Raw genomic sequence first — 26,497 nt, 5'->3', positions numbered from 1 at the left:
ATACATATATTGTTTAATTTATTTTTAATATATATTTTATTCTAATAATTAATTTTAATATACACATAACATTATCTAATTTATATATATTTGATATCAGAAGTTAAAATTACTAGCGCAGAACACTTAAAACATTAAAACACTTGAAATATTTCTTATATATAGTATATACTACTCTGTACATGTATGTAATTAAGGTTTGAATGCTGATTTGATCATCATTATTTCTTCTTCTTATTGTACCCAGAGTCACTACTTGCTTAAGTATTAAATTTATTTTTGTAAATTACTAAACACTTGATCAATTGAAAATAGTTACTACTCTGTTGGATTTATTATGAATTTCTAAGATACATCTTTATTTTTTCTTTTCTGATTTCAAGTACAGTATTAAAAGAATTTTGGTTGATTAAAATAACAAGTGTTTCTTACAATTGAACTCGATCATCATCACAACTTAGATATAAAAATATTATTTGGTTAATGAACAATATAAAATAGTTTAATAAAAATAATTTTAGTATTCAATTAATCACAACATGGATAGATGGAATATTGCGGCCCTTGACTTGAGGAAAGGGCGGGGCAGAAAACTGAAGATGCGGACAAAGCTTTGAGAAATGGGAACACGTTGTTGATATGTTTTATTACAGCAGCCCAACCTTTTTCACTCAAATATAATAATCAAAATAATAATTGTAATTAAAATAAAAATAAATAAACCTAGGCAGCGAGGCAGTAGTAGGCAGCATCTATGAGAGATTAATGGCATGTGCATGCTGCGCCCAGCAGGATTCCATTTTTCCATTTACGTAATGTCGGACCACTTTTGGTTATAATTCTCTTCGAATTTGGGACGCCCACCTTTAATTTGTTTCAATTTTTTGGCATTTCTAAACAACAAATGCATCCATGTCAATTATGATATTTTTTTAAGGGAATTTTTTAGGATGGTGTAAGTATATTTTGGCGCATAAAAGCACCAAGATAGATAATAAAATTAGTAATAATTTGGAGGATTCTTTTATAAATATAGGTTTTAAGCATATGAATTCATTCTGATCATTACTTGTACTGGCCAATCAATAAGTTTATATCCTTGAATGCTGTCATCAATGACGGTCAAAAATAAAAAAAAAAACATCACAATAATCAAATATCATTACCAAATTTAACGTTTCCATACCATAAATCAAAGATTTTTCGAAAGGAATAGTACAAAAATAACATTAAGATCAACTACAAAATGCAAAAACAAAATAGAAAAATAAAAATTGAAGAGAGTATCATGTTCATAAACAAATTGGTGCATTTGGGATCAATGGTCCATTACTCAGCAAGCTTTTCGAGAGGCATTGCTTTCTTAGCCTCCATGATTTCTCCGAACATCCCCTTAGAACCGGCCATAGAGTTACTATGCCAGTGCCTCGGCTTAGTTCCTCTAGCACTGGCGCTATCCCTTCCTTCAGGACTTTCATCTTTCTCGTTGTTACCGCTTGTTGTGGCGCTGTCGTAATGGCTCCAATTTTATATGTTTTTGCCGTGAACCGAACTGTCCGAAATCCTTTCTCACCGTTGAACTTCTCGATGACAATAATGGAGATAGAGAAGATTTTTTTGTCGACTTCTCTAAATTCCAAAAAAAAAAAAGACAACACGTCAGAAAGTTTCTCAAAGGACTGTACAACAATAACTCCGATCCAATTCCCCATCACTATTGTAGACTTTAATTCCATTTTTATCGGTGAATTGTCTTTGTCCTTATGAGTCCTCGAGTAATAGTTTTTTTTTTCTCTTGTTTGTAGTAATTTCATGTCATAGTTGTCAGAATCGAACTGGTAATCAAACCGGTCAGATTATTGGATCATTGAATCAACTGGTAAATTATTGGTTGAATCGATTTTATATAAATAAAAAATAAAAAATAGTTAAAAATTTAAAATACATATTTTTACTAATATTTTAAGAATATCTAACTATTTTAAAATAATATGAAATAGGAACAAAAAATATTTTATTAATTTTACTCTATCATAAATATTTTATTTTGTTTTTATATTAAAATAACTATTATTTTCAAATTTTAATAATTTATTAATTAATTTATATCTATTATACTATTATATATCACAAGTATTTATTAAAAAATAATATTAATAGATATTATATAATTATAAAAAGAAAAAATAAGTGAATTTATAATTATTGTTAAAAAATATAATTAATTTAAGAATGAGTGAGTTTATAACTAAAATTAAAATAAATTAAATAAAAGTAAATAATTTAATGAAAGATATCTATATGTATTATAATTTGCAAATATATTAACAAGGAGCATGAATGGTGATTGTGAGTGACATTTCTCTCATTGAGGAGAGGAATTTGAACTCCACCTTAAATAATTTGAAAAAATTTTAAATTCTAAGTAGTTTGGTCAGATCGGTCTTCATCGAATTTGATCAGTTTTTATCGGTTCACTCCAAATTTGATCGATTCACACCGATTTTCTATTTTATACGATTCAAACATTGGATCGGACCAGTATAAAATCCAGCCCAACTTTAATAACTATGCTTCATGTTATAATTAATTAATTAAATAATATAACCGATTCATACTGGCATGTAAAGTCTTTTAAGTTGAAGAACTTGTTTGTTAGCACTAGATTCGATGGTCCCAGAACGTTTGGACCGTTAAATGGTCCCAGAACAAAACATATTTTTTAAGGTTTTTTAATAATGGCTAAATAGTCTTTTTCTAATTTTAATTACAAATTAACCCCATATATTTTATTTAATCATAAAAACTAATTTTTATTTTATAAATTATTATTTTATCATTAATCTATTATGTTTATTAACAATAAAAAATAAAAACAATAATGAATTAGATCTTCCATTGATCGTAATAAACTTTTTGGCTATTCCAATCGATTAAAAGATTATATTTGATCCGTGACGTTCGTCAAGGGCTGTGAAATCGTGTTTCTTTGAAAATCAATCGATTGGATTATCAAAACAATCGATTGAATTTCAGGTTTTCTATAACTCAATCGATTGGACTACAGGTTGTTATCACAAAACAATCGATTGAAAATTGCAAGGCAGCATGGTTTTCGCAAAAATCAATCGATTGAACGATGACTAAAATGTGGGTTTTTAATAATTCAATCGATTGCTTATACTACCCAATTGATTGAATGTTTCAAAACAACCTGAGGTCTATTGATTGGTTGTATTACCCAATCGATTGAATTCATCAAAACAATATGAATTTGCCAAATTCAATCGATTTGTTGTGCTACCCAATCGATTGAAGTGTGTACTACGCCTATTTCAATTTTGTTATCATTTTTATAAATTATTATCTTATTATTCATCTATCTTATCTTTAAAATTCTATCTTCAATTTTTAAGGTTTTATTTTGATTTAGATACTCTAATCTTATCTTTTCTTTAATATTAACATTATAAATTGGTGAATAATCCATCACCAATAATTCAATTCCACCATTGAAATCGTGTATCAATCTCTTTGATTATAAAAAATTTCATTGTTTTTCTTTCGGATATCCATCTACTTAATATCCATTTTTTTCATTTTTTATCTGTCTATTTAATATCCACTATTTGTTCATCATTAATTGATAATCACAGTTGCAGCAATCAGCAAATGTTGAAGGTTGCGCATGAGAACGGGAAAAGAATGCAGGGGATAGAAAAACCAGAGAGAAGAAGGAGTGAAAATGTGAACTTGTATTAAATGATGAATCACACATTTACATAAATGATCTACCTATATTTATACACAGCTGGCTAACTATTGATTAGCATAAATATCTAACTACTCTAATCAGTTTTCTCTAACTAACTATCAGCAGACTCTCTTGTTAAGTAACACCCTCCCTTAAGCTTGGAGTGCTGACCGCGAAGATGTTCAGCAGCCCAAGCTTACTATGGATGTAATGGAAAGGACCTGGTGCTAGTGGCTTAGTCAAAATGTCTGCAACCTGCTCATGTGTAGAGATAGGTAACAGAGTAATCACGCCTTCTTGTAGTTTGTCACGGACAATGTGGCAATCCGCTTCGATATGCTTTGTCCGCTCATGGAAGATTGGATTAGTGGCTATATACACAGCAGACTTGCTATCACAGTAAATGTTCGGTGCCTTCTGAAGTGGTGCGCCAAGTTCCTGAAGAACATAACTCAACCATTGGACCTCCCTAGTTGCAAGCGCCAACGCCCTATATTCTGCTTCGGAGGAGGAAGCAGCGACTGTAAGTTGCTTCTTGCTCTTCCAACTAACAAGAGATGATCCAAGGTAAAAGCAATAGGCTGAGATCGACCTCCTGGAGTCAGGACACCCTGCCCAGTCCGAGTCTGAGAAGCCTGTAAGATTCAAGTCTGATTTGGCTGAGAAGAAAAGGCCAGCAGCTGGGGATCCTTTCACGTACCTCAATATTTGATGAGTAGCTCGCAAATGCTCTGTGGTAGGACAATCCAAAAATTGACTCAACTTCCCTATAGCGAAACTTATATCCAGCCTAGTGTTCGAAAGATAGAGCAACTTCCCAATGATTCTTCGGTATGGAGTAAAATCAGACAGCAGCTCCCCATCACTCTTACTAAGCTTTGCACCATAATCCATTGGTGTTGGAGCAGGCTTGCATCCCTCAAAACCTGTTTCTTTAAGCAAATCCAGCACATATTTTCGTTGATACAAAGCAATTTCTTTCTGTGACCTAGCCACTTCTAAGCCAAGAAAATATTTGAGGTCCTCAATATCTTTGATCCGAAATCTATCATCAAGTATCTTCTTCACATTCTCAATCTCACTAAGATCATCACCTGCTAAAACCAAATCATCAACGTAAACTAAGACTGCTGTAAATCCTTTTGGAGTTGATTTTGTGAACAAACTATAATCTGGTTTGCACTGCTTGAAACCCAGCTCCACAAGAATAGATTTGAGTTTTGAATTTCATTGTCTACTAGCTTGTTTTAATCCATACAGTGACTTCTCAAGTTTGCACACTTGCCCTGGCTTTGCATGAAGTCCTTCTGGCACCTTCGTGTATACTTCTTCATCCAAGTCACCATACAGAAATGCAGTGTTAACATCAATTTGTTTCAAGTGCCAGCCTTTCATAGCAGCAAGAGCCAAAACCACTCGCAATGTTCCCAATTTAACAACTGGGCTAAAGGTATCCTTGTAATCAACTCCAGGAACCTGCGTGAATCTCTTTGCAACGAGGCGAGCTTTATGACGTTCCACACTACCATCCGGATGATACTTGACCTTGAATACCCACTTACATCCTATTTCCTTCTTGCCAGGTGGGAGTGAGGTCAACTTCCAGGTTTTATTTTCATCCAGAACAGTCAGCTCAGCCTTAATAGCTTCTTGTCAGCAAGCTTGAGATATCGCCTCTTCATAGCGTTTAGGCTCGATGTTTTGAATAGCTAATGAGTATGCAAGATGCATGGGAAAAATAGAATGATAGGATAAAAAAATTGAGATAGGATATCTTTGAAGGTTTTGCATGGTTATTGAATTTTCATTGATGGCTGTCATACATTTGTAATCTTTCAAGTAAGCTGGCGGTTTTGAAATTCTTGTGGATCTTCTCAGCATAACACGAGTAGGGAGACTAGGTGAATCATGCACCTGTGTATCTAATCTAGGACTTGTGTCTACATTTGTGTGTGATGTATGGTCAGGATTGTTAAAAGCTTTCAAATGATGCATGGGACTATCATGGGGCATTGAAGGTGAGATGCTATCTTTGTCTAGACTATTTAAATGAATACTAGAATGCATAGGAGATGAATGTTGAATATGATTCTGAATCATGTGATCCTGATTGAGTGTATGTGCATTATTGTTTGGATTTGTGATATACAATTGGTCAGCTGAAAATTTTTCATTTGTAAAATTGGTGTTAGTATTTTCAGATTGAGTCTTAGCATTTTCATTTTGAGCCTCAACCTCAAAGTATGGAAACAAATCTTCATAAAATTGAACATCTCTAGAAGTGAAGAATGCTTTGGTTTGTAAGTCAAATAACAGATAGCCCTTAACACCCTCCCTGAATCCAAGATGCAGACATTTTCTTGCTCTTAGATCAAGTTTGGTTCTGTTATGCATAATAGTATTAGCATAAGCAAGACAACCAAACACCCGAAGATGAAGTAGATTCGGTGGAGCATTGTATAAAACCTGATAGGGTGTCCGGTTGGTCAAGAATGGTGAGGGCAACCTGTTAATCAAATAGACCGCATGTTCAACACCATAGCTCCAAAAGATTTTGGGCAGGTGAGAATGAATAATAATGGTGCGAGCCACAGTTAGAATGTGTTGATGCTTTCGCTCAACAATTCCATTCTGCTGTGGTGTCTCAACACAAGATCGTTGGTGCAAAATTCCAAAATTGTTATAAAATGAAGGCATTGAAAATTCAGCACCATTATCAGATCTGATTATTTTTACCATTGTATTGAACTGAGTTTTGACAAAAATAATAAAATTCTTCACTAATTAAGCTATTTCAGCCTTGGTTTTCATAAGAAAAATCCATGTAAATCTGGATTTATCATCCACAACTGACAAAAAATATTTGTGATCAGAAAAAGAAGGAATGGAGATCGGGCCCCAAATATCCAAATGAATCAACTCAAGTACATTTTCAGCGATAGAAACACTATGAGGAAATGCTAACCACTTTTGCTTGCCAAGATGACAAGAATTACATGGCTCCTTGCTTATTGAACAATCTACAAATTCAAACTGTTGTTTCAGTGTTGCTAACCTATTATTAGATGGATGTCCTAGTCTATCATGCCACAAATTTTTCTGAGATGTATGAGGGATGAGTGCAGTAATGTGTGGTGTATGTGTTGGTCCTTGAATCTCGTGGTGCAAAATGTATAGACCATCAATATTTCTAGCTGCACCAATCATCTTCAAAGTGTGTCGATCTTGTATCTCACACATTTCATCAGTAAAACTCATTTTGCAATGTAATGATGATGTCTGTTTTGAGATTGAGATTAGTTTAAAATTGAATGAAGGGATGTATAATGCATTTGCGAGAAATAATGTGCCAGAAAACACAATTGTGCCCATGATGCAGCTGGTGGTGTGGGCACCATTGGGTAATCTAACAATTATTGGTTCAATTTTTTCGAAAATCTTTGAAATCTTTGATGTTATATGAGACATGGTCCGTGGCACCAGTGTCTATTACCCAGGATTTATGTTTTTGAATGCATACATCTAGAGCCTGTATGTGAGAATTGAAATGCAAAAGATGAACCATTCTACCTTGATGAGTTGATGGTTGAGGTTGTGTTATAATCTGGCTGACACTATGGATATGCTTGACTTCTTGCTTGCTAAGTAGAGCTAGTAGGGCTTCCCTTTGATCTGGAGTGAATCCAGCCCCTGTGATTTCACTCGCTCCCAATTGGCCTTGACTGGTACCGAGCTCATCATTAATACCCTCAGTACCTGCATTTGCTGACATGCAATTGAGGACTGGTGTGGCAGTGTTTTGAGAGTTGGAGTATTCATATCGTTGTCTAAAGTTTGGGGAGAATCCGTGTTTCTTGTAACAGGTATCAACACTATGTCCAGTCTTGTTGCAAAAAGTACACTGCAGCCTACTTCTGCCACCTTGTCCTCTCCCAGGATGAAATCTACCTCCTCTGCCTCTCCCTCTCCCTCTGCCTAGTGAAGGCGACACAGTGTTCAAGGGATGAGCAGAGCTAGCCAAAACCTTAATGTCCGAGGTAGAGTCAGGACTGAGAAACTGCCGTTCTTGCTGCGTGATCATAGCAAAGACCGCATTCAGATTTGGTAAACTATCCATGAGCATTATTTGTGATCGAACAGTGGAGTGTTGTTCATTTAAACATCGAAGAAACTTTGTCACCTTATCTTCCTCTCTTTGCTTCCTAATTATAGATAAGGCGCATGAACACCTTTTATCACAGTTACATTATGGCAAGATTCTGAAATTGTCGATTTCTTTCCAAATTGACTTGAGCTTGGTATAGTAATTTGTCACATTCATGTCTCCTTGTCTGAGTGCATACACTTCCTCATATAATTCAGCAACTCGAAATTTGTCCCCCTGATAATATTTGTGCTTTAGCTCATCCCATATCTCATAGGCTAAATTGTTCCACAAGACACTTTGGTAGATATCCGAGCTTAGTGAGAGGTTAATCCAACCAACGACATATGTGTTGCACCTCTCCCACGCCTCAAACAATAGATCTGAGCTATCCGGTTTCTCAATACTACCATCTATGAATTTCAGCTTATTTTTTTATTTGAGAGCTAACAGCATAGCTCTACTCCAGGCTCCATAGTTCGATCCAGTCAGAACAACAGAAGTGAGAGGTATACCTGGACTCTCAAAAGGGAGAATGAAGTACGGATTTGTAGGATCCTAACTCGGATTCGCGCTTTTGCTGATGTGCGATTGGATCACGGCGATCTGATTAAAGAATGCAGCAAACTAAGTTGCGTCCATGGCGAGAAATTGCACTCCACTAGAACTTGAATCGGAGCTCATAACGACGGAAACTGTGGATCTGGTGCACAGATCTGAACCTTCCTCTTTCAATCTCGTTGATCGGAACACCTAATCGCTTCGATATGACTTGTCAAACTAGGAAGTAATTAGGCTCTCATCAAGCTTTGTGGTGTGAGTTTGAAAGAGGAGAAGAAGTTGTAGGAGAAGAAGAAATTGCAGAAAGAGATGAGATCGGAAATCGAAGAATCTTGGAAAAAAGAAATCAGAACGCTCGAAGAGAACTTGAACCAAGAGAAATCAGTCTTGAAGAGGAACCTGGATCCATCATCTCTCTCCAACCACGATTGATGCTCGTGAATCGAAGATCAAGCCACTCTCTCTTCAATTGCTCGCCGCACCATGTTGAAGGTTGCGCATGAGAACGGGAAAATAATGCAGGGGATAGAAAAACCAGAGAGAAGAAGGAGTGAAAATGTGAACTTGTATTAAATGATGAATCACACATTTACATAACTGATCTACCTATATTTATACACAGCTGGCTAACTACTGATTAGCATAAATATCTAACTACTCTAATCAGTTTTCTCTAACTAATTATCAGCAGACTCTCTTGTTAAGTAACAGCAAAGGTTGAATCAATTTTTTTTATTGTAGTATTCAGAAAACAATCCATCGTTTTGATTACAAAATCGAGGTCAATGAATAGAATCTCTAATTTTGCAATTCTTCGTTTCGATACTTTATTCATGAAATTGATTGTGTAATGAAAAATATTTTTTTATCTTTTAATAATTCACAGACATTGAGAAATACTAAAAAGTAAATAGATTTTATTATTTTTTATTATTAATTAGCTAGCAATCAGGGACGGATCTAGAGGGGGCGAGTAGTGGTCTGGACCCCCCAAAACTTTAAGAAACTATACTTATATATAAGATTTGTGTTTAAAAATAAAAAAATATTATATAATTTAATAATTTTATATGTATTATTTTTCACTATGTAATAGATCTATGTCTTAATTGTTTAATTCGCTAATATTTTTTACCTAACTAATTTAATATCATACCCTCAAGTCATTGTACCTTTCAAATTAGTTTTTATATAATAATTTCTATATTTATTTTTAAAAAAATTTATTTATTTTTTTATATTAATATATTTAACATTCATATTTTTATATTAATAATAACTTACGTAGTTATGTTTTGGTAATCACATTATGTACTTTAGATATTATTTTCTTGTAAAAAATATTAATTTTTTTCTAAATTTACGTTGTTAAAAGAAAAATTTTATAAAGATATCTTATATCTTGTATTCTATAAGGATACTGTGTCTTTCAAATAATTAATAATTTATAATTTATTTTTAAATTTTTAAAAATTTTTGAAAGAATTAATTTTAATTAATAAGATATGTGATAATTTTTAGCTAAACACGCTATAAATTATTGGAATTTTGTTTACATAAATTAATTATATAAAATAAAATATAATTCACAAGACATAATATTCGTATGGCATTGTTACGTTGCTAAAATAATAAATAAAAATGACATTACTTCATCATAAAAATATGAGTTTTTTAAACTAAAATATTTCTATAGTGCATAGAATAAAGAAAAATTTTAAAAGCCACGAAGCAATAAATTTCTATTTAAGAAGTACATCATTGATTTAGTGGGTTTTGTAAGAATTTGGATGAGGATTAATAATATGTATGTAGTTTGGAGTGGATGTTGGTGAGATTGGAGAAGAAGAAGAGAGAAGCTTTCTGAATTTTAGAGAGAGGAAAGAGGTGTAGAAATGATATTATGATGTTTTAAAACAGGGAGAGAGAGTGAATACGCATGGTTTGAGTTTAAAAGATAGCGAATTTCAAATTTTAATCGATTGGATTACATTACCAATTAATTGAATGCAGAAAAAAACACATTTACATCACTTCCCAATCGATTGAATTCTCATACCTATCGATTGAATTGGAAGTCACGTACAAACTTCAATCGATTGGGTAACACAACCAATTGATTGAATTGTGAGACCTCAAGTTACTTTGAAACTTTCAATCGATTGAGTAGCACAATCAATTGATTGAATTTGGCAAATCCAAATTGTTTTGATTAATTCAATCGATTGGGTAACACAACCAATCAATTGAATTTTGAGACTCGGGTTGTTTTGAAGCATTCAATCGATTGGGTAGTATAAGCAATCGATTGAATTATTAAAAACCCACATTTTAGTCATCGTTCAATTGATTGGGTAATATGACTAATCGATTGATTTTTGCAAAAACCATGCTGCCTTGCAATTTTCAATCGATTGTTTTGTGATAACAACCTGTAGTCCAATCGATTGTGTTATGCGAAACCTGAAATTCAATCGATTGTTTTGATAATCAAATCGATTGATTTTCAAAGAAACATGATTTCACAGCTCTGGACGAACGGCACGGATCAAATATAATCTTTTAATCGATTGAAATAACCAAAAAATTTATTACGATCAATAAAACATCTAATTCGTTATTGTTTTTGTTTTTGATTGTTAATAAATATAATAGATTAATGATAAAATAATAATTTATAAAATAAAAAATAATTTTTATGATTAAATAAAATATATGGGATTAATTTGTAATTAAAATTAAAAAATAACTATTTAACAATTATTAAAAAAACTTAAAAAATATATTTTATTTTGGGACCATTTAATGGTCCAAACGTTGTGGGACCATCAAATTCTTAGCCTTGTTTATTATCATGTAATTTACAAAAAATGATCAGTACTTTGCTTAATCCAATTGGTGTATTTTGCTATTTGCACAAGTTGAGGGCCAAATTTTTAAATTCATACCCCCCTTTATACGGTCCCAATCTGAGTCACTAGAATGGAATATTTTTGGTCCTTTAAGATCTTCTTGCTACTTTTCTCACTATAGACAAAACCTTCTTTAAGATATATTGATCCAATTGTTATAATTAGGTTGTAACTCTATAAATCGGATTTTAGATGTTATATTTCGATTATGATTCCTTATTTTTTATGAATTATTACTAACTTTCAATAACTACATTTTTCTTATAAAAAATGCTACTTGTACAACAAAATTCAGCTTTTGATCAGTTTTTAATATTATTTAATTAATTTTTAATTAAAATATATTCCTATTTTTTAGAATACACATTTATAATTTATAATTAAAATTAATTTAAATTTTAAAAACTAAAATTTCTCTAACTTCCTACATATTTCATAGTTAGTTATTATTTCCTTTTTTTATGTTTCTTTTCTCTCTGGAACACGGTTTTCTTCTTTAATATTTTAATTTGTATCGACAGAAAAAATTTTTTAAAATCAATGCATTTAGAAAAAAATTAATCCCTTACTTATTGTACCTTTGATAAAATGCAGGATCTGTTTTATGAATGGTCGAATATAATTATATACACAAACTAAAATATTTTTAATTGTAGTTTTTTTTTCAATTGTAACACATCTAAAATTAGTAAGTTATACAAAAAATATTTTTAAAACACATCTAAAATCATAAATCTAAAATTTAAATTTAAACATTAAAAAACGATTGCAACACATCTAAAATTATGAAGTTATACGGAAAATATTTTTAAAACACATCTAAAATCATAAATCTAAAATCTAAATTTAAACATTAAAAAATAATTGTAACACATCTAAATTTAGGAAGTTATACAAAAAATATTTTTAAAACACTTCCAAAATACAGAAATTGCACGTGCAAAAATAATTTAACATTGCAATATATATGAAAATCTCTTCAGGCCATTTTATTCGATTTTTTATTTCAAAAAAATCAAAATTTATACAGAATAATAAAAAAATAATGGTGTCAGAGACTAGGGATGGCAAAATTCCCCGAGACGTGGGGATCCCTGCGGGGACTGCCCCGAATGGGGATCCGATTGTGGGGAATTTTTCCCACGGGGATGGGGATGGGGGACAAAATTCCCCCGAAGCAGGCGTGGGGACCCGAGCGGGGATCCCCGCCCCGTCCCCGCTATTCCCCGAAATTTATGAATTCCTTAAATTTTTCTTAATAGTTTATTTCTCATATATGTTTTTTAGTCATTTCTCACACACACATATATAGAAACCCAAAACTCATAATCTTTATTTGCATAACCCTTCTTCAATTCAAAGATCCCTAAGGCTGTCCATACTCCATCTAACCTCTCTGCAGCCACCCCCTCGTCGTCCTTCTCACCGAATCGTCACACCTCACTGTGCCATCACCCTTATCGCGTCGTAATTTCTATTTGCGGCATTCTTTTTCATAACTCTGCCGTCGTGTCCATTCTCCTCTCTGTTGCCACGTCTCTTACCTCGTCCACTGTTTTGTCCTTTGACTCGTCGTTGCGTCCCCCTATTGCGTTATTTCGAGAGAAGTCACCATCGTATCATTTAGACTTTTTGTATAAAATCTTGCAGTTTTTGTATAAGATAGATACTTGCAACTCTATTCATATGAAAATTAATAATTAGTTAGAATTATTATGTAGATGGGGAATGGGGTCCCCGCGGGAAATGGGGCCCCGTGGAGAATGGGGATAGGGATCAATATTCCCCCACGGCGGGGAATGGGGCGGGGATGGGGAACAAATCTGAGGGCGGGGATGGGGAGCAGGGAGGCATCCCCCGCCCCCGCCCTGCCCCATTGACATCCCTATCAGAGACCCATCCAAACCTTAAATAAGTTTTTTGCGTGGACGAACGGGAACGTTGATGCGAACGAACGGTGACGAGGAGGAGGAAGGCGGCGACGAAGATGAGTGTTGACAAAGGAGAATGTGCCGAGAAGGAGAAAGGCAGCGTTGAGGATGAGCGCGGAAGAGGGAGGTGGTGCGGATGAACGACGGCGGGGGATGACTTCTCGATGTGCGTCTCTGAGTTCTTCTTTGAGTGTTTTGTACGGGTTTAGTTAATAATTTGATAGTTTAAGGTTTATTTTATAATTTTAAAATCAAAATTTTGAATTTTGAATAATTTGATTTTTAGATGTATATTTAAATTATAATATATTAATAATTAAATATATTAAATCTAAAACAGAAATTTAAAATTTAAATTTTAAATTTTAGTTTTTTTAGATTGTATTTTGATTGTGTATTTAATTTTAAAAAAACAATAAATTTATTCATAATTTTTAGATGTGTTTATTTTAATTTTTTTTAAATTATTGTAATAAAAGGTTAAATAATAAATATTATACCATTTTTAAAGGATACCTAGTTAAATTGTTTTCTTATAACTATAAAGAAGTAGAAAAAGAGAAACGAAGTGTGTTTTGAAATCTAATATATAGTCTTATGCATACATGAAATTAAAATAGACAAAAGGAACAAGACTTTACAATGTTAAAAATCACAATAAAAAATTCAAGAAACCATATCTTTAATTTTGAACATTTTACTTAAAAGACATAATAAAAAAAGTAAAAAATACATGTCAACCAATCATCTTGTGACACGTGTCATTAACTTATCACGTCATCATGCCACGTGACACGTCATCATTCAACTGACGGAAGGACTAACGTGACTAAGTCGTGTATCTTTTGGAGATAATTTTGATTAATTTTATCTTTCGATAACCAAAATGAAAATCAGAGTATCTTTCAAGAACGATTTTGACTATTAACTCTTATTTTAATTTTCACCCAAAAGCTTAATTATACTCTTGTCAATATCATTACACAGTGTCAGGTAAATTTACTTGAAATTCCGAAACCAAAACCATGATTTGGGAATTTGACGATTGATACAAATCAATCATTCATTCCTTACATCATCATATTCCCGATATATATTTTGTCAATTTTGTTATGACTAGTCCCCATACACTATTTACCAACATAGACAACTATTTACAAGGATCCAAAATAGGTCACATTCACATACTCTGAGTGGAGGGAGGAAAGAAAAATTACTAAGAAACAAAGAATTATTCAGTGAATTGTAATTGGATAAAGAATTCATGCCTGCTTCCCTATGATTCGAGAGTGCTACATATTGGAAATTATATGTACAGTGTAATGGTTGTGAGCCACAACTTAAGTTGATAAGTAGATATGCAGAGTGGAATATTGCATCATTTGTCTGCGTTTATACTAACACCACTCACACTATATTTGTGGTGCTTATTAACAATGCTATCGTTTTTCAAAGATAAAGATAAGATTATATTATAAAAAAAAGAACTAACTACAGTCGACACATTTAAAAATATATATATGTATATAATCAAAGCTTTAATTTCAATTCTAGGTTTGATTTAATTAAACTCCATTGGAATACTTGAACCAATGGAAAAGATGCAAATGGAATTAAGAATTGTGAGTTTGTGTATTGGTTTTAGTTGAGTCAGGGTAGCCAAAAATCTGTTAGCTGGTGACGTGTATGCCACCATTTTTGTGGGCAGAGCACTTAATTTTATCTTCTCGGTGTTTCTTTATCTTAAGTGTTTATTATTACTTATTAGAACATAATGGAAAGTGGTCCCATGTGTCCTCTTGTAATTTGTTTCAATCACCACAAAAATCTTATTTGTAAAATAAGCAAACTTGTCTATATTAAATGGTTTATAGATGATAATACAGGTAATTATATGATTTCAATTGAATTGATCTTTTTTAGTTGATGAAATTCAGATCATAATTAATGGTCCTTCCCGGATTAAGATGGTATTTATTTTAATTTATTTGCATGGCACTTAGTCCTACTACTTTAATTTCGTGTTTTGTCTGGGTGCCCTCACACTTTTTTCCTTCTTTTTTGCCAATTTGGGTCACAAAAAGTTTATTAACAGCCTTGCACCTTTGGAAATTATAGTTTCATTCTGATCATTATTCAATCTTCGAAAATGATATATATGCAAACAGATTATGTGACCAAATTCCTATCCCTGATATAAACGTAAGTGTTTGGAGTTTTTTTATCTTTTCAACTTTGATGATATACAAGAACTCGTCAATTCGTTAAATTTTTCTATAAAGATATTCTGATATTTAAATTAGTTTATATACGATGACTATGATAATCAGATTTATCTTTTTCAAGCCCTTTCTTTTTCTTTTTTTTTTGGCTTTTTAACATTCTTCGATCCAAAATTTTTCTTTTTAATTAGCAATATGTATGTTAATCTTCTTTGATGAAAGTAAAGAATATAAGCTCTTATTAGTGTTATCTAAGCGTAGAGGCTATAATTAATTCCACAAGTTGTGTGGTCTTGTGTGTCACTTTCTATAACCTGGCTCTTCCCTGTTCCAATTTCAAACTCTTAGGGGGATCAACTAATGTGATGACTGCTACATACAAATTTTTTTTAGAGGCCTGCTACACATACAAGTCTTTTTGACTTACAAGTCTTACAAGTTGTTACACATATTGGCCTTTTAATGCGTTATTCAACAGTTTTCTGTTTTAAAAGCGCTACACTCACTATGTATTATGAACGACTCTTCCTCTTCTTTTTTCGATTTTCATGGTTTTTGAAATCAAGCTTTGAAATCGTTTTGAAGATAATGGAACTTCAAAAATACACCCAAATGATTACAAAAATACACTCAAACGATTACAGAAATATACCCAAAGAATTACAGAAATATACCAAACGGTGACAGGAATTCACCCAAACGATTATAGAAATACACCCAAAAGATTACAGAAATACACCCAAAGGATTACAAAACTACACCCAAAATTCGTTGAAGTACACCTTATGCATAATTCAGAACTTTTTCTCTTTCTCCTCCTCATCTTCTGCTGCTTCTTCTTCTTCAAAAACGATTTCAGAGCTTGATGTCAAAAAACAATGGAAATCGAGAATAACGAGAAAAGAAAACAGAGAGAAAAACACGTAAATGAAGAAGAAGAGGAAGACAATGAAGAAGAACGTGCAGTAAGAAGAAGAAGAAGGAGAAAGAGAAGGCAAGAAACGAAAGAAAAGAAAAAGAATAAGAAGAAGAGGAAGAAGAACGTGCCGCAAGACGAAGAAGAAGGAGAAAGAGAAGGCAAGAAACGAAAGAAAAGAAGAAAAAGACGAAGAGGAAGAAGAGATTCAAAGCGCGTTTTGAGCGTTAGTTTTAATTGAACTTGTAAGACTTACAAGCCTTAATCACTTGTATGCGAAGAATTTCTGTTTTTTTTTTATATAGTATCTCGACAAGACAATAACTAATTGGTGATGAATCAAAACTTTATTTAAGATTTATCATTGACTAATAAATTACTGAATGTATAAAACGAAATTCGAATCTACACACGAATTAATGAACTAACCACTAAACCAACCCGACTTGATTTATCACGTACAATTTTATGTTTAATGTTTCGCACTTCAATTTGAATTTGCTATTGCCATTCCAACGCTGACACACCACATAATCAAACACAATGGGCCTCTTCCGCTCCTCCTCCATTCATTCCATCAAAAAGAGATTATGTTATTTTTCATGTAATACAAAACTTTTATTCTATAATTATGGATAATAGAGCTCATTCACTAATAATAAAAGAGATAGAGTAATGCATTATTACATAACTTACTGATATATATATACAAAGACAGTTATGCTACAATTATTATTTAAGTACTGAATAACTTATCTAGAGTTAGATGTTAATCTGAGTTTGTTAGTTATAATTAAAAATTAGTTATATTTTTAGTTGTGTATATAAATGCCATTGTATAATTGAATTGAGTGTGATTCATCATTAATTCCATTATCTTATTTCTAATTCTGCATATTTTAAGTATTCTCTCTCAACTCTTCTCATTCACCTTCACAAATTCTGCACTCAAAACATGAGTTTTCACAACAATCATTGATAATCATTTATTTATTTTATTATATTTAACTATAATTTAATTTATAAAAAAGTTACTCTTTTATTAAACAATTGTTCCGATTTCCTTCTGAAATTAAGGTTTAAATAAAAAATAAGACAATTTATCCTTTAATTTTTAAAAAATACTAGAATAATTGTTTTTAATTTCATATTATACGTAAGAATTACACACGATAAAATGGGGAGCAATGCTAGGGAATCAAAAGGGGATTAGCCAAAAAACCAGTCAAAATATTTTTGGTGAATCCAAAATTTATACGAGTTAATATATATGGATGTTTCTTCTGATAAGTATCAGAATGTTTATTTTTCATACTAAATAGATGTTTTTTTATATATTTTTCGAATTTTTTTGTATTGTAAATATGAATGTGTCTATTTCTTTAAAAATTTTATATTTTTTTTAAATTTTATAAATAATTACTTATTTTTGCTAAAATATAATTAAATATTTCTTTTGTTAAGTATTAGGATGTTTTTTTTCGTATTAAATGAATGTTTTTTTTTTATATTTTTTGATAAAACTGTCCTCGAGTATTGCTTTCACGGCCTACCAAGGTACGTTTTCACAACACCAACACGAGGGGCCAAATCGTCAGCGGGTCGAATCGTTGCGTTGTGTATGGAGATTCCGGTATTTTGGTTGGGATCAGTTCTGCCTTGTGCGGTAATTGAGTTGAATTGGCCGGTCATAGGGAGGCGGGGGAAGATGTTGCAATTTTGGAAGACTACGGCGGCGTTACCGAAAATAAAATCAATGGTGCCATAAATGTGGCAGTCATGTGAGAGAGAGCTTTGTTCAACCTTGCTTGGTCCTGCTTTGTTTCGAAATGTTATGTTCACTGCTACAAAATAGAAGTGGAAGCCATGGAGGAGTGGGTTGCGGTGGGGAGGCGGAGAGAGCTTAATGGTAAAAGAGAGAGAGGTTTGTGTGTGTGATTGTTAGAGGTGGGTAGGTTAATGTGAGAGAGAAGAGGAAGGTTTTTATAGGTTTCAATTAGGTTTAGTTAATGAATTTTAAATTTTTTAAATTTTGAATTTAAAAAATTTAAAATTAATTATTAATATAAATTAATGTGGTTTTGTTTAGTTTTTGGCCGGTAACCTTTTGGTTCCAAATACTTTTCCTAAAATGGGATGTACATATATAACTCTCTTATAAGTTTTATTATGTCATCATCTTCTTTGTGGTTAGAAGATAATATTGTAAATTATACACACACAAATACACTCGTATGTGCACGCACATATACACACATATATACACTCAAATTTAAAACTAATTCATAAATTTATATACTTATTGGATTAAATATAATCTTCTAATAAAATTATGAATTAATATGATATACAATACAAAAAGAGTTCGACATATTTATATTTAGTGGAAAGCATGAGCGCATAATTAAGCATATTGTGTTGCTCGCTTAGCTTTGATTAGTGGATAGCACACGCAACTTATCATGGGCATCATTTCAGGAAGGATCATAAGTTAATAATCAAAGCAGATCCAATCTAAGAAATATGTAATAAAAATTAGCATCGTACAATTGTATTCATAAAAATAACAAAGGTTATTGTCATATATAGTAGAATCCATCAATTAGAATGTTACCCCTGTGGCCTTAACCATCTTAATATAAATGCATACCCACAATTTCACACGTGTCATCATGATCGAATCTGTGACATTTTTAATTTGTTTTTGATGTGTTCATCAATGAGTATATGCTTATAGAAGCATATATGTCAGAGTTTTATTTTGGTAAACATATCAATGAGTTAACAACTTTTGGGAGTATTCTTTGGAGAATAAAAAAGGAGAAATAAAGCTGCATATATGCATGCACTCGGAAATTCAAATCCTGCTATATATATATATATATTGTTCGGTACCTGATGTTGTCGGGTACTCGACGGATCAGGTTGTGTCGGGAAAAAAGAGGTGATCCTAGGACGACCTTGAACGGATCCTCGGACTCAGGTGGGAGACTGGCGAAGCCGGCGGTTGGACTGTCAAAAAGGGATGATGGCCACCTGCAAGGACACTTCAACGCTTAAGTCAGTATTCGTACGATAGGATAGCTAAATTAAGTAAAATGATGTGTACTTTGGGGGAGCGCTGACCTCCCCTTATATACTATGTTAGGCGGTCCCAAAGATAACCTAACCCACTAGTCAGGATGCTCGTGAGCTGTCCCTGTCCACGCTAATCGTCCCGGACTTCGGGTTGGGACTTCGAATGTTGTCCCAAAAAAACGACCCGACCAGTTTGCTAGGAGTGATGCCGGTTCGCACAGGTGGTGAAGCCGGACGTCGTTCGGGTCGGGTGCTGGAGACCGACTCGTTGGTTTTTCCTGGTGAGGGATGGCTTGAGCTTGGGTCAGAGGTGGCGGCCCGACCCAGCGGCTAGTTAATTAGACTGGACCTGGTCCTTAACATATATATTGAAGAATATTTAATTTATTTTTTTATTAGTATAGATGAACCCTCACCACAAATCTAGATTAATGGAATCTAGCAAAAGTTTCGTTGACAACAAAGCATGATTAGCTAGAAGCTTGTTTTCCTTTAAGACAGAAATCATCAAGTGACTAAGAAAAGTACATAGAATGAGTTTATTAATAATTATTATAGCAATTATATGCATTATTGAAGTATGTGATTCTGAATAAAGCTTCCATTTGGGCTTACAAGGCAAATGGGACATATCATTATATCATAGCTTCTCGCAGGTTAAAAAAATTGCATGATATAGTCATATGTTTATGTTCATTAAATATAAATAAAATGATATAATACACATATAGTTCTATCATATAAAAATAATTCACATAAAATGATATATATATTCACCCTATTTTCAAACCGGCCCCACCCGTACAAACTACTAATGATCATCATTCTTGATTTTATGTAACTACCATATCAATTCTTGTGGAGGAGAGGAGCATGACATGCATATATAGTAAAAGTTGAAGTAGCAGATGGAATGAAATATAAAAAATGAGATAAAATGGATAAATATGTGTGTATGTAAAAGTAGTCAATCATGGTGCTTATATGTATTGATATACGGACACTTTGTTGAGTTATCGTATCTATGTATGAGACACATTTTGGATATGACACTCATTAACACTCATTCAACAAATGTATTTATTGTGTTTAACCGTGTCTTAATAAAAATATAAAAAAAATTTTGAATATCTTTAAACATATATCCTTAAATATCATCATATGTAAGCATATCTAACTTTATTTTTAATATGTATTTTTAAAATAAATTTAAAAATAATATATATTATTATTTATTAAAATAAATTTTTTTTATATAATTAAATAAAATATTAAAAATAATTAAAAATTAATTTATATTTTAATATTAATAAAATATCAAAACATTATTATGATTTATTTAAAAATATTTTATATTTTATATATATATATATATATATATATATATATATATATATATATATATATATATATATATATATATATATTCTCATCTCTAATAAAAATTTAAAATTTACGTGTTGATCTTGTGTTTCTGTCAGTACATCATAGATAACCACAAAAAGAAACTATGATAATTATGTGGGGACTACCAGGGACTATTGTAATGACGAAGCACTTGCAATAAAATTTTATGGTTAAAAGAAAAAAAGAAAAAAAAAAAAAAAGCAAATATCACTTTGGTGAGCACAAAGGCAAAGGAGATTAGAACCGCTTGTAGTTATTTTAAAGTCATGGATGATATCATTATTCTTCGTGAGTCCACCATATAAATATGATGATGATAAGATACCACTCCCACAAGGCCATAGATATATACTTTATTGATCACTAATGTTATGGATCGGACTCTAAGCTTGCTTCCCCTTTTCGGCTTTTCCCCAGTCCCTTTCTTTGGAACATATAAATATTTTTCAGGTTGCATTTGGACCAAGTAATTCAACATGATAAGTTAACTTCTCTCCTCTCTGGCCGTCCAAAAAAAAAAAGTATATATGTGTGATCACTTTAATAGTTTAATTAGCATTATCTGCTCATGATGTCAAACTTACGGAATAATGCAAATAAATTTAAGGCCAAATGCCACCATTTCTTCAATTACTAATACCTCAAAAAATGTGTGTGATGGAAAATTTAATGATAGATTTTATTCAATTAAAAAAAAAACATTAAATAATTGATCATAACAATCGTATGATTAGTCACCAAAAAAAAAAAATCGTATGATTGGATAACACAGTCTACAACTTAAGTGCATAATGACCATTGAGCCCTTCTATTTTATTTCAGTACTAAATTTATGCATATTAAGTACTACTTTTTTTTTTTTTGTTCTTATGTTAAGTACTAAGCTTTGTCCTTATACTATTAATATACAGGGTAAAGTATATTTTTTACTCTTAAAGTTTGGTAAAAATTTTAAAAATATTTCTAAATTTTATTTTGTTTAAATAATATCCCAAAAATTTTCGATTTGCATCAAATATATCCTCGACGGCTAAATTTTTAAAAATTTTAAGACCAATCTAACAATAATACATGAAAATTATGCTTGATTTGCTTGTGTTAAGGGTTGTTCTTATGAAATTGTTATTGAATCGGTGTTAAATTTTTTGAAAAATTAGCTGTCAGGTGTATATTTGATGCAAATCAAAAACTTTTGGGACAAAATTAAAACAAAATAAAACTTATGAATATTTTTAAAACTTTTTTCAAACTTTAAAAACTAAAAGTATACTTTATCCTAATATATATTAAGTACTACTTGGATTATATATTAGTATAAGGACAAAGCTAAGTAAGGTTTATTTTTTTCTACAGGTACAGATATAGTGGCCGGTAATGAATAATATTAGAAAAAAGTTCAAGGCTAAATTAATTGGTAGCAAGTTGCATATCCCACATTGGAAGAGAAGAATGCATCACCAAAAAACAAATAATCAGTTTTTTTATATATAACACTATATAGGTCTGCATTATTTATTGTTTATTAACATAAAGTTTACTACTTATATTTCCCATGTTGCTTGGCAGGTCAACGATCTCCTCCAATAAGTTTGGACTGCATATGCAAACTTGTTAAGGATGATTTATTGACAACCGCTGCACCATTTGTGAATAACACAGTATGATGCCAATGACACTATCATCTAGCAGCTATGGCACTCACAAGACTGGGATCCGGCAAGTCGTTACCCACAATCGCCGAGATGCTTGGGGTAAACTAGTCAACTTTTAAGCAAATCACTTGGCAATTTTTGGAGTCAATGGAGGAAAGGGCGAGTCGCCGCCTTCGCCTTGGTCCTCATCCGAAGCCGAGATGTACACAATAAAATCCAAGTTTGGGAGAATGCAAGGCCTCCCTAATTGCTGCTGTGCAATCGATGCAACTCACATTATCCCGTGTTTATCTGCACTTGGGAGAAACACTAATAGGTGGCTTCATCAGAACAATAAACATAGCATGGTTTTAATTTGCAGGCTGACATGAGGTTTATGGAGAATTGGAGATATCCACTGGCTGGCAGCTATAATACAAGATTGGTTAGAGTTTGAGGAATCATATTACAAACGCTGCGATGAAGGAAAGAAGTTGAAGCTATCATCTGAATGTGGTTTATCCTCAGACTATGAGTAGAAATCCACAAACTACAAAAGTTAATAATTCTTGTTCACCATTGAATTATGTTAAATTATCTTTCACCATTCAAGCTTATCAAATTTAAAAAAATATAGACATCACATTAGTTTCCATATTCTTTATGTTTAGTTTGTTAGAATAATCATAGTAACACCAAGCAAAATAGAAGACACGTTCATATACAACACAGGTTGCTATATCAGCAAAAGTTATAATTAGCAACGAACTTTAATAGCTCCATCAACACAGTCCCTAATCCTTAAGCAGATCTATTGTTTATCAAGTTTCACCTATCCGATCCTTGTCCAAGTGCTTCCAAGTTGCAACTCCAATTAACCTCAAAAAGGATAAGTCATGTAGACAGAAAATACATCTGTAAATCTCTAAAATCAGTGAAATAGAGTAACATTCTCTGCAGAGTCTCCAAAAGACTTGATGGTAGCAGCATAGGCTCACCAATATGTCCTTGTAGTGCTTCGTGTCCCCTAACTCTGCTTCATTTACCCTCACACTCTCCCAACTAAATCCTGCAATGCTGAATGGAAGAAACAAATCACTCTCAGTTCCTTTGAAAGAATGCTTGGACTTAACCGAAAGAATTTACTTTCTATGCACAGTCAATATAAAACTGTTTTACACTGAGAATGTAACTGGATTTTACAATGTCAGTTCATGAAAAGTAAACTCATAAGTAGAAGCTGATAAATATCCAACCTTACCATTGTCATTAAGTCCATTAATAGATACTATCTCTTATTATGGATTGATAATACAAATGCTTCCGACCATTTCAGCTTCTCAGATTCAGCCACAACAGAATCATCCACTGAAGGGCTCCAGAAGCCGCCAGGACCAGAAAGAACCCAGGTTACTTTCTCTGGTGGTGGTGGTAAGTTATGAATATAAGATCTGTTGTCCTTCCCCGAACCAAATTTGTTTGGAGAATCAGATTTTTCAGCATGCTTCGTAGAAGAAAAAAACAAAAATGAAATTCAGTTAGAGCAGTGAATCAGTAGCCATTTCTCGTTCGGTTTTGAAACTCACCATAGATGGAAAAGAACATCTCAATGGTTCTGGAGTGGCTTTATGTTGCATAACCCTGCGGTAAGTAGTGAAACCACAATCACTTTGATTTGCAGCGGATTTCATCAGTGACTGAAAAGAAAGCATAGATTGTTAGGTACTGAATTTTTGATGGCACTGCATGTGCATAATAATAAGTGAGGAAGTTACATGAGCAAGTTTAGTTGGTGTTGGTGGCCCCTTGAGCGTATCTGTACATGCAGATGCAGTTTGACCTGATAAACATCTTTCTACGTTTCTCAAGGAACGGAATCGTTGCTTTTCAGTGCCAGTCCCAGACTGCATAAACAAGTTTTCGAAACATGAGAATTTGAAATGGCAGAAATGTAATTGAAGAATAGAGAAGAAGGAGAAGGAGTAACCGTGTTTTGATGATGAGAGATGACGTGAAATTCGGTTGTTTGTGGTTCGAGTAGGTATCTCTGGACAGCGACGAGGGAACGGAATTTCTTTCCGGTGCCAGGCTCATGGTAATACTGATCAAGAAGAAATCAAATCAAATCTGAGAAAGGGATATGAATGGAAGAAGAAGAAGAAGGGAAGGTACCTTGTCAACTATTGTAGGGTTAGCGAGACGGGGCTTTCGCTCGATAATCCAACCTTGAGGAAGAGTGAATGGATGTTGATATTGCCGTGGTGAGAAGCACACTATCTGCATTTCCATTTCCCTCTTCTCTTCATCTTCTTCTTCTTCTTCTGCGAGTACGTTCCGCCTTTTCCGTAAGGACTTACGGGTCGCCATCGCCATGCTGTTGTGCTCTGCCGTGGCGGTAACTCTCTCACTCACGCATTTTAGCTGCCTCACACCAAATGGGCCCAATCTCATCTTTTTCTACGACCCAAATTAATCAGCCCAACTCCAGTCCAAAAAGCAATTAGCCCAACTAAAAAAAAATCATTCTTCAGACACTCGTTTAACAAGAGAAATAATCCCCGTTCATCATCCTTGCTGTCAACTAGGGGTGTACATAGCCCGGCCCAAAGATTCGACTCGGCCCCGAACACTTTAAGGGCTAATTTAGTGTGATTTCATTGTGTTTAGGATCGGATAAGGGTCTCAAAAATAGACCCGGTCATTATTTCGGGTTAGATCACACGAACTCGACCCGGTGGCCCGGTCATCATACACAATTAATATTTTGTGTTATTAGTGATGGATGATAGTTATTCTTATGTGGAATTTAAATATTGTAAACTTTAATATTTTGTGTTATTAGTCATTATAAGATTATAAGTTAATGTTTTATGTTTAAAATGCATAAGACTTTAGAATAATATTACGTTATTTGTATTGATTTAAATATTTGGTGTTATTAGACAATATTAGTATTGATTAGGTTATGCTTTAATTTTAGAAAATGGTTGGTTCTTGTTATATTTTTTTAAGTGAATTTTATTATGTGAATTGTGAAATAATGGTTGGAGATTAGGCAATTTTTATATGTTAAAGACTCGGTTTTCACCCGACCCGAAAGTACATAGATTTCATCGAATCTAAAATCGAGTTAGGGTTTAAAAATTAGGCCTGATCTATATTTCGGTCGAGTCTAAATTAAGACAAATCCGATGTGACCTGACCCATGTACACCCTTGCTGTCAACTTGAGGCGTGTCACCCCTACTGTCAACTTGAGGCGTGTCCAACTCATTCGTTACGCCAATGACCAAACTACACGCCATTCCATATTTTCCCATTACTACTCTTCACAGCATCATTGGTCTCTTCTAATTAAAAAAATAAAAAATAAAAAGAGCATTATCCTGATTTATCATAAGCTTTTCTTAAACTATATATACGTTAAATGTGAACGATTTGATTATTCTAGAAAATCAAAAAGTGAAGATAATAGAAATTAACAGTAGAATGTAGAAATATATAAACATGACATATTTATTTGAACATGAAATGATACAAATTCATTATAAAGCAAGACACAGAAACTCTGAAAGATCGAGAGGTGCGATTCATTCTAGTTTCTAGATTGGTATACTGACGCACAATAGAATTATTTGTTATTACGTTTTAGGTTAAAACTCAGGTACAGTCGACTTTACGTAAAGTTGATAATTAAGAGTCGTTAGATAATTTAATTGATTTGGCTAAATTTTCATCTAACGGCTCTCAGCTATCAACTTCACGTGAAATCGACTGTATCTGAATTTTCACCTATTTTTTATGCATTGGATTGGATGCAAGACTTATATGTGAAAATGAGAAATAAATTTACACACATACGCGCACCGTGGATAGACCGCGTTGTTTAACTGAATCCACTATTTCATTAATTACCATGATACCCTCCCTGGTAAGAAAAGT

General features: G+C 32.7%; 1 protein-coding gene across 2 annotated transcripts; it reads right to left on the bottom strand.

Annotated features, from left to right (window-relative positions):
* Positions 1–23,258: 23,258 nt before the first annotated feature.
* On the bottom strand, positions 23,259–25,037 carry LOC112772689 (methyl-CpG-binding domain-containing protein 7). 2 transcript variants are annotated; one of them, XM_025817660.2, is made up of 6 exons: positions 24,729–25,037; positions 24,544–24,657; positions 24,332–24,460; positions 24,143–24,253; positions 23,818–24,060; positions 23,259–23,633 (listed from the first exon to the last, which is right to left on the bottom strand). In XM_025817660.2, the coding sequence occupies exons 1-5, from the start codon at positions 25,005–25,007 to the stop codon at positions 23,845–23,847; spliced, it is 849 nt and encodes a 282-aa protein (XP_025673445.1). In that variant the 5' UTR covers positions 25,008–25,037; the 3' UTR covers positions 23,259–23,633; positions 23,818–23,844. The 2 variants fall into 2 exon arrangements, with proteins under 2 accessions (XP_025673445.1, XP_025673446.1); XM_025817661.2 differs by having other exon boundaries at positions 23,259–23,625.
* Positions 25,038–26,497: the final 1,460 nt, after the last annotated feature.

This window comes from Arachis hypogaea, chromosome 18 (genome assembly GCF_003086295.3).
Source record: "Arachis hypogaea cultivar Tifrunner chromosome 18, arahy.Tifrunner.gnm2.J5K5, whole genome shotgun sequence".
In the NCBI taxonomy this organism is placed as follows: domain Eukaryota; kingdom Viridiplantae; phylum Streptophyta; class Magnoliopsida; order Fabales; family Fabaceae; genus Arachis; species Arachis hypogaea.
Note: the sequence above shows the minus strand (reverse complement) of the source record. Positions and strands in the feature narration are given on the sequence as shown.

Excerpts from the sequence above, each read along its gene's own strand:
- LOC112772689 (XM_025817660.2), bottom strand. The coding sequence starts at position 25,007 with ATGAGATTGGGCCCATTTGGTGTGAGGCAGCTAAAATGCGTGAGTGAG. Across the intron at positions 24,658-24,728 it reads ACCCTACAATAGTTGACAAG|TATTACCATGAGCCTGGCAC; the intron begins GTACCTTCCCTT and ends CTTCTTGATCAG. Across the intron at positions 24,061-24,142 it reads GATGTTCTTTTCCATCTATG|CATGCTGAAAAATCTGATTC; the intron begins GTGAGTTTCAAA and ends TCTTCTACGAAG.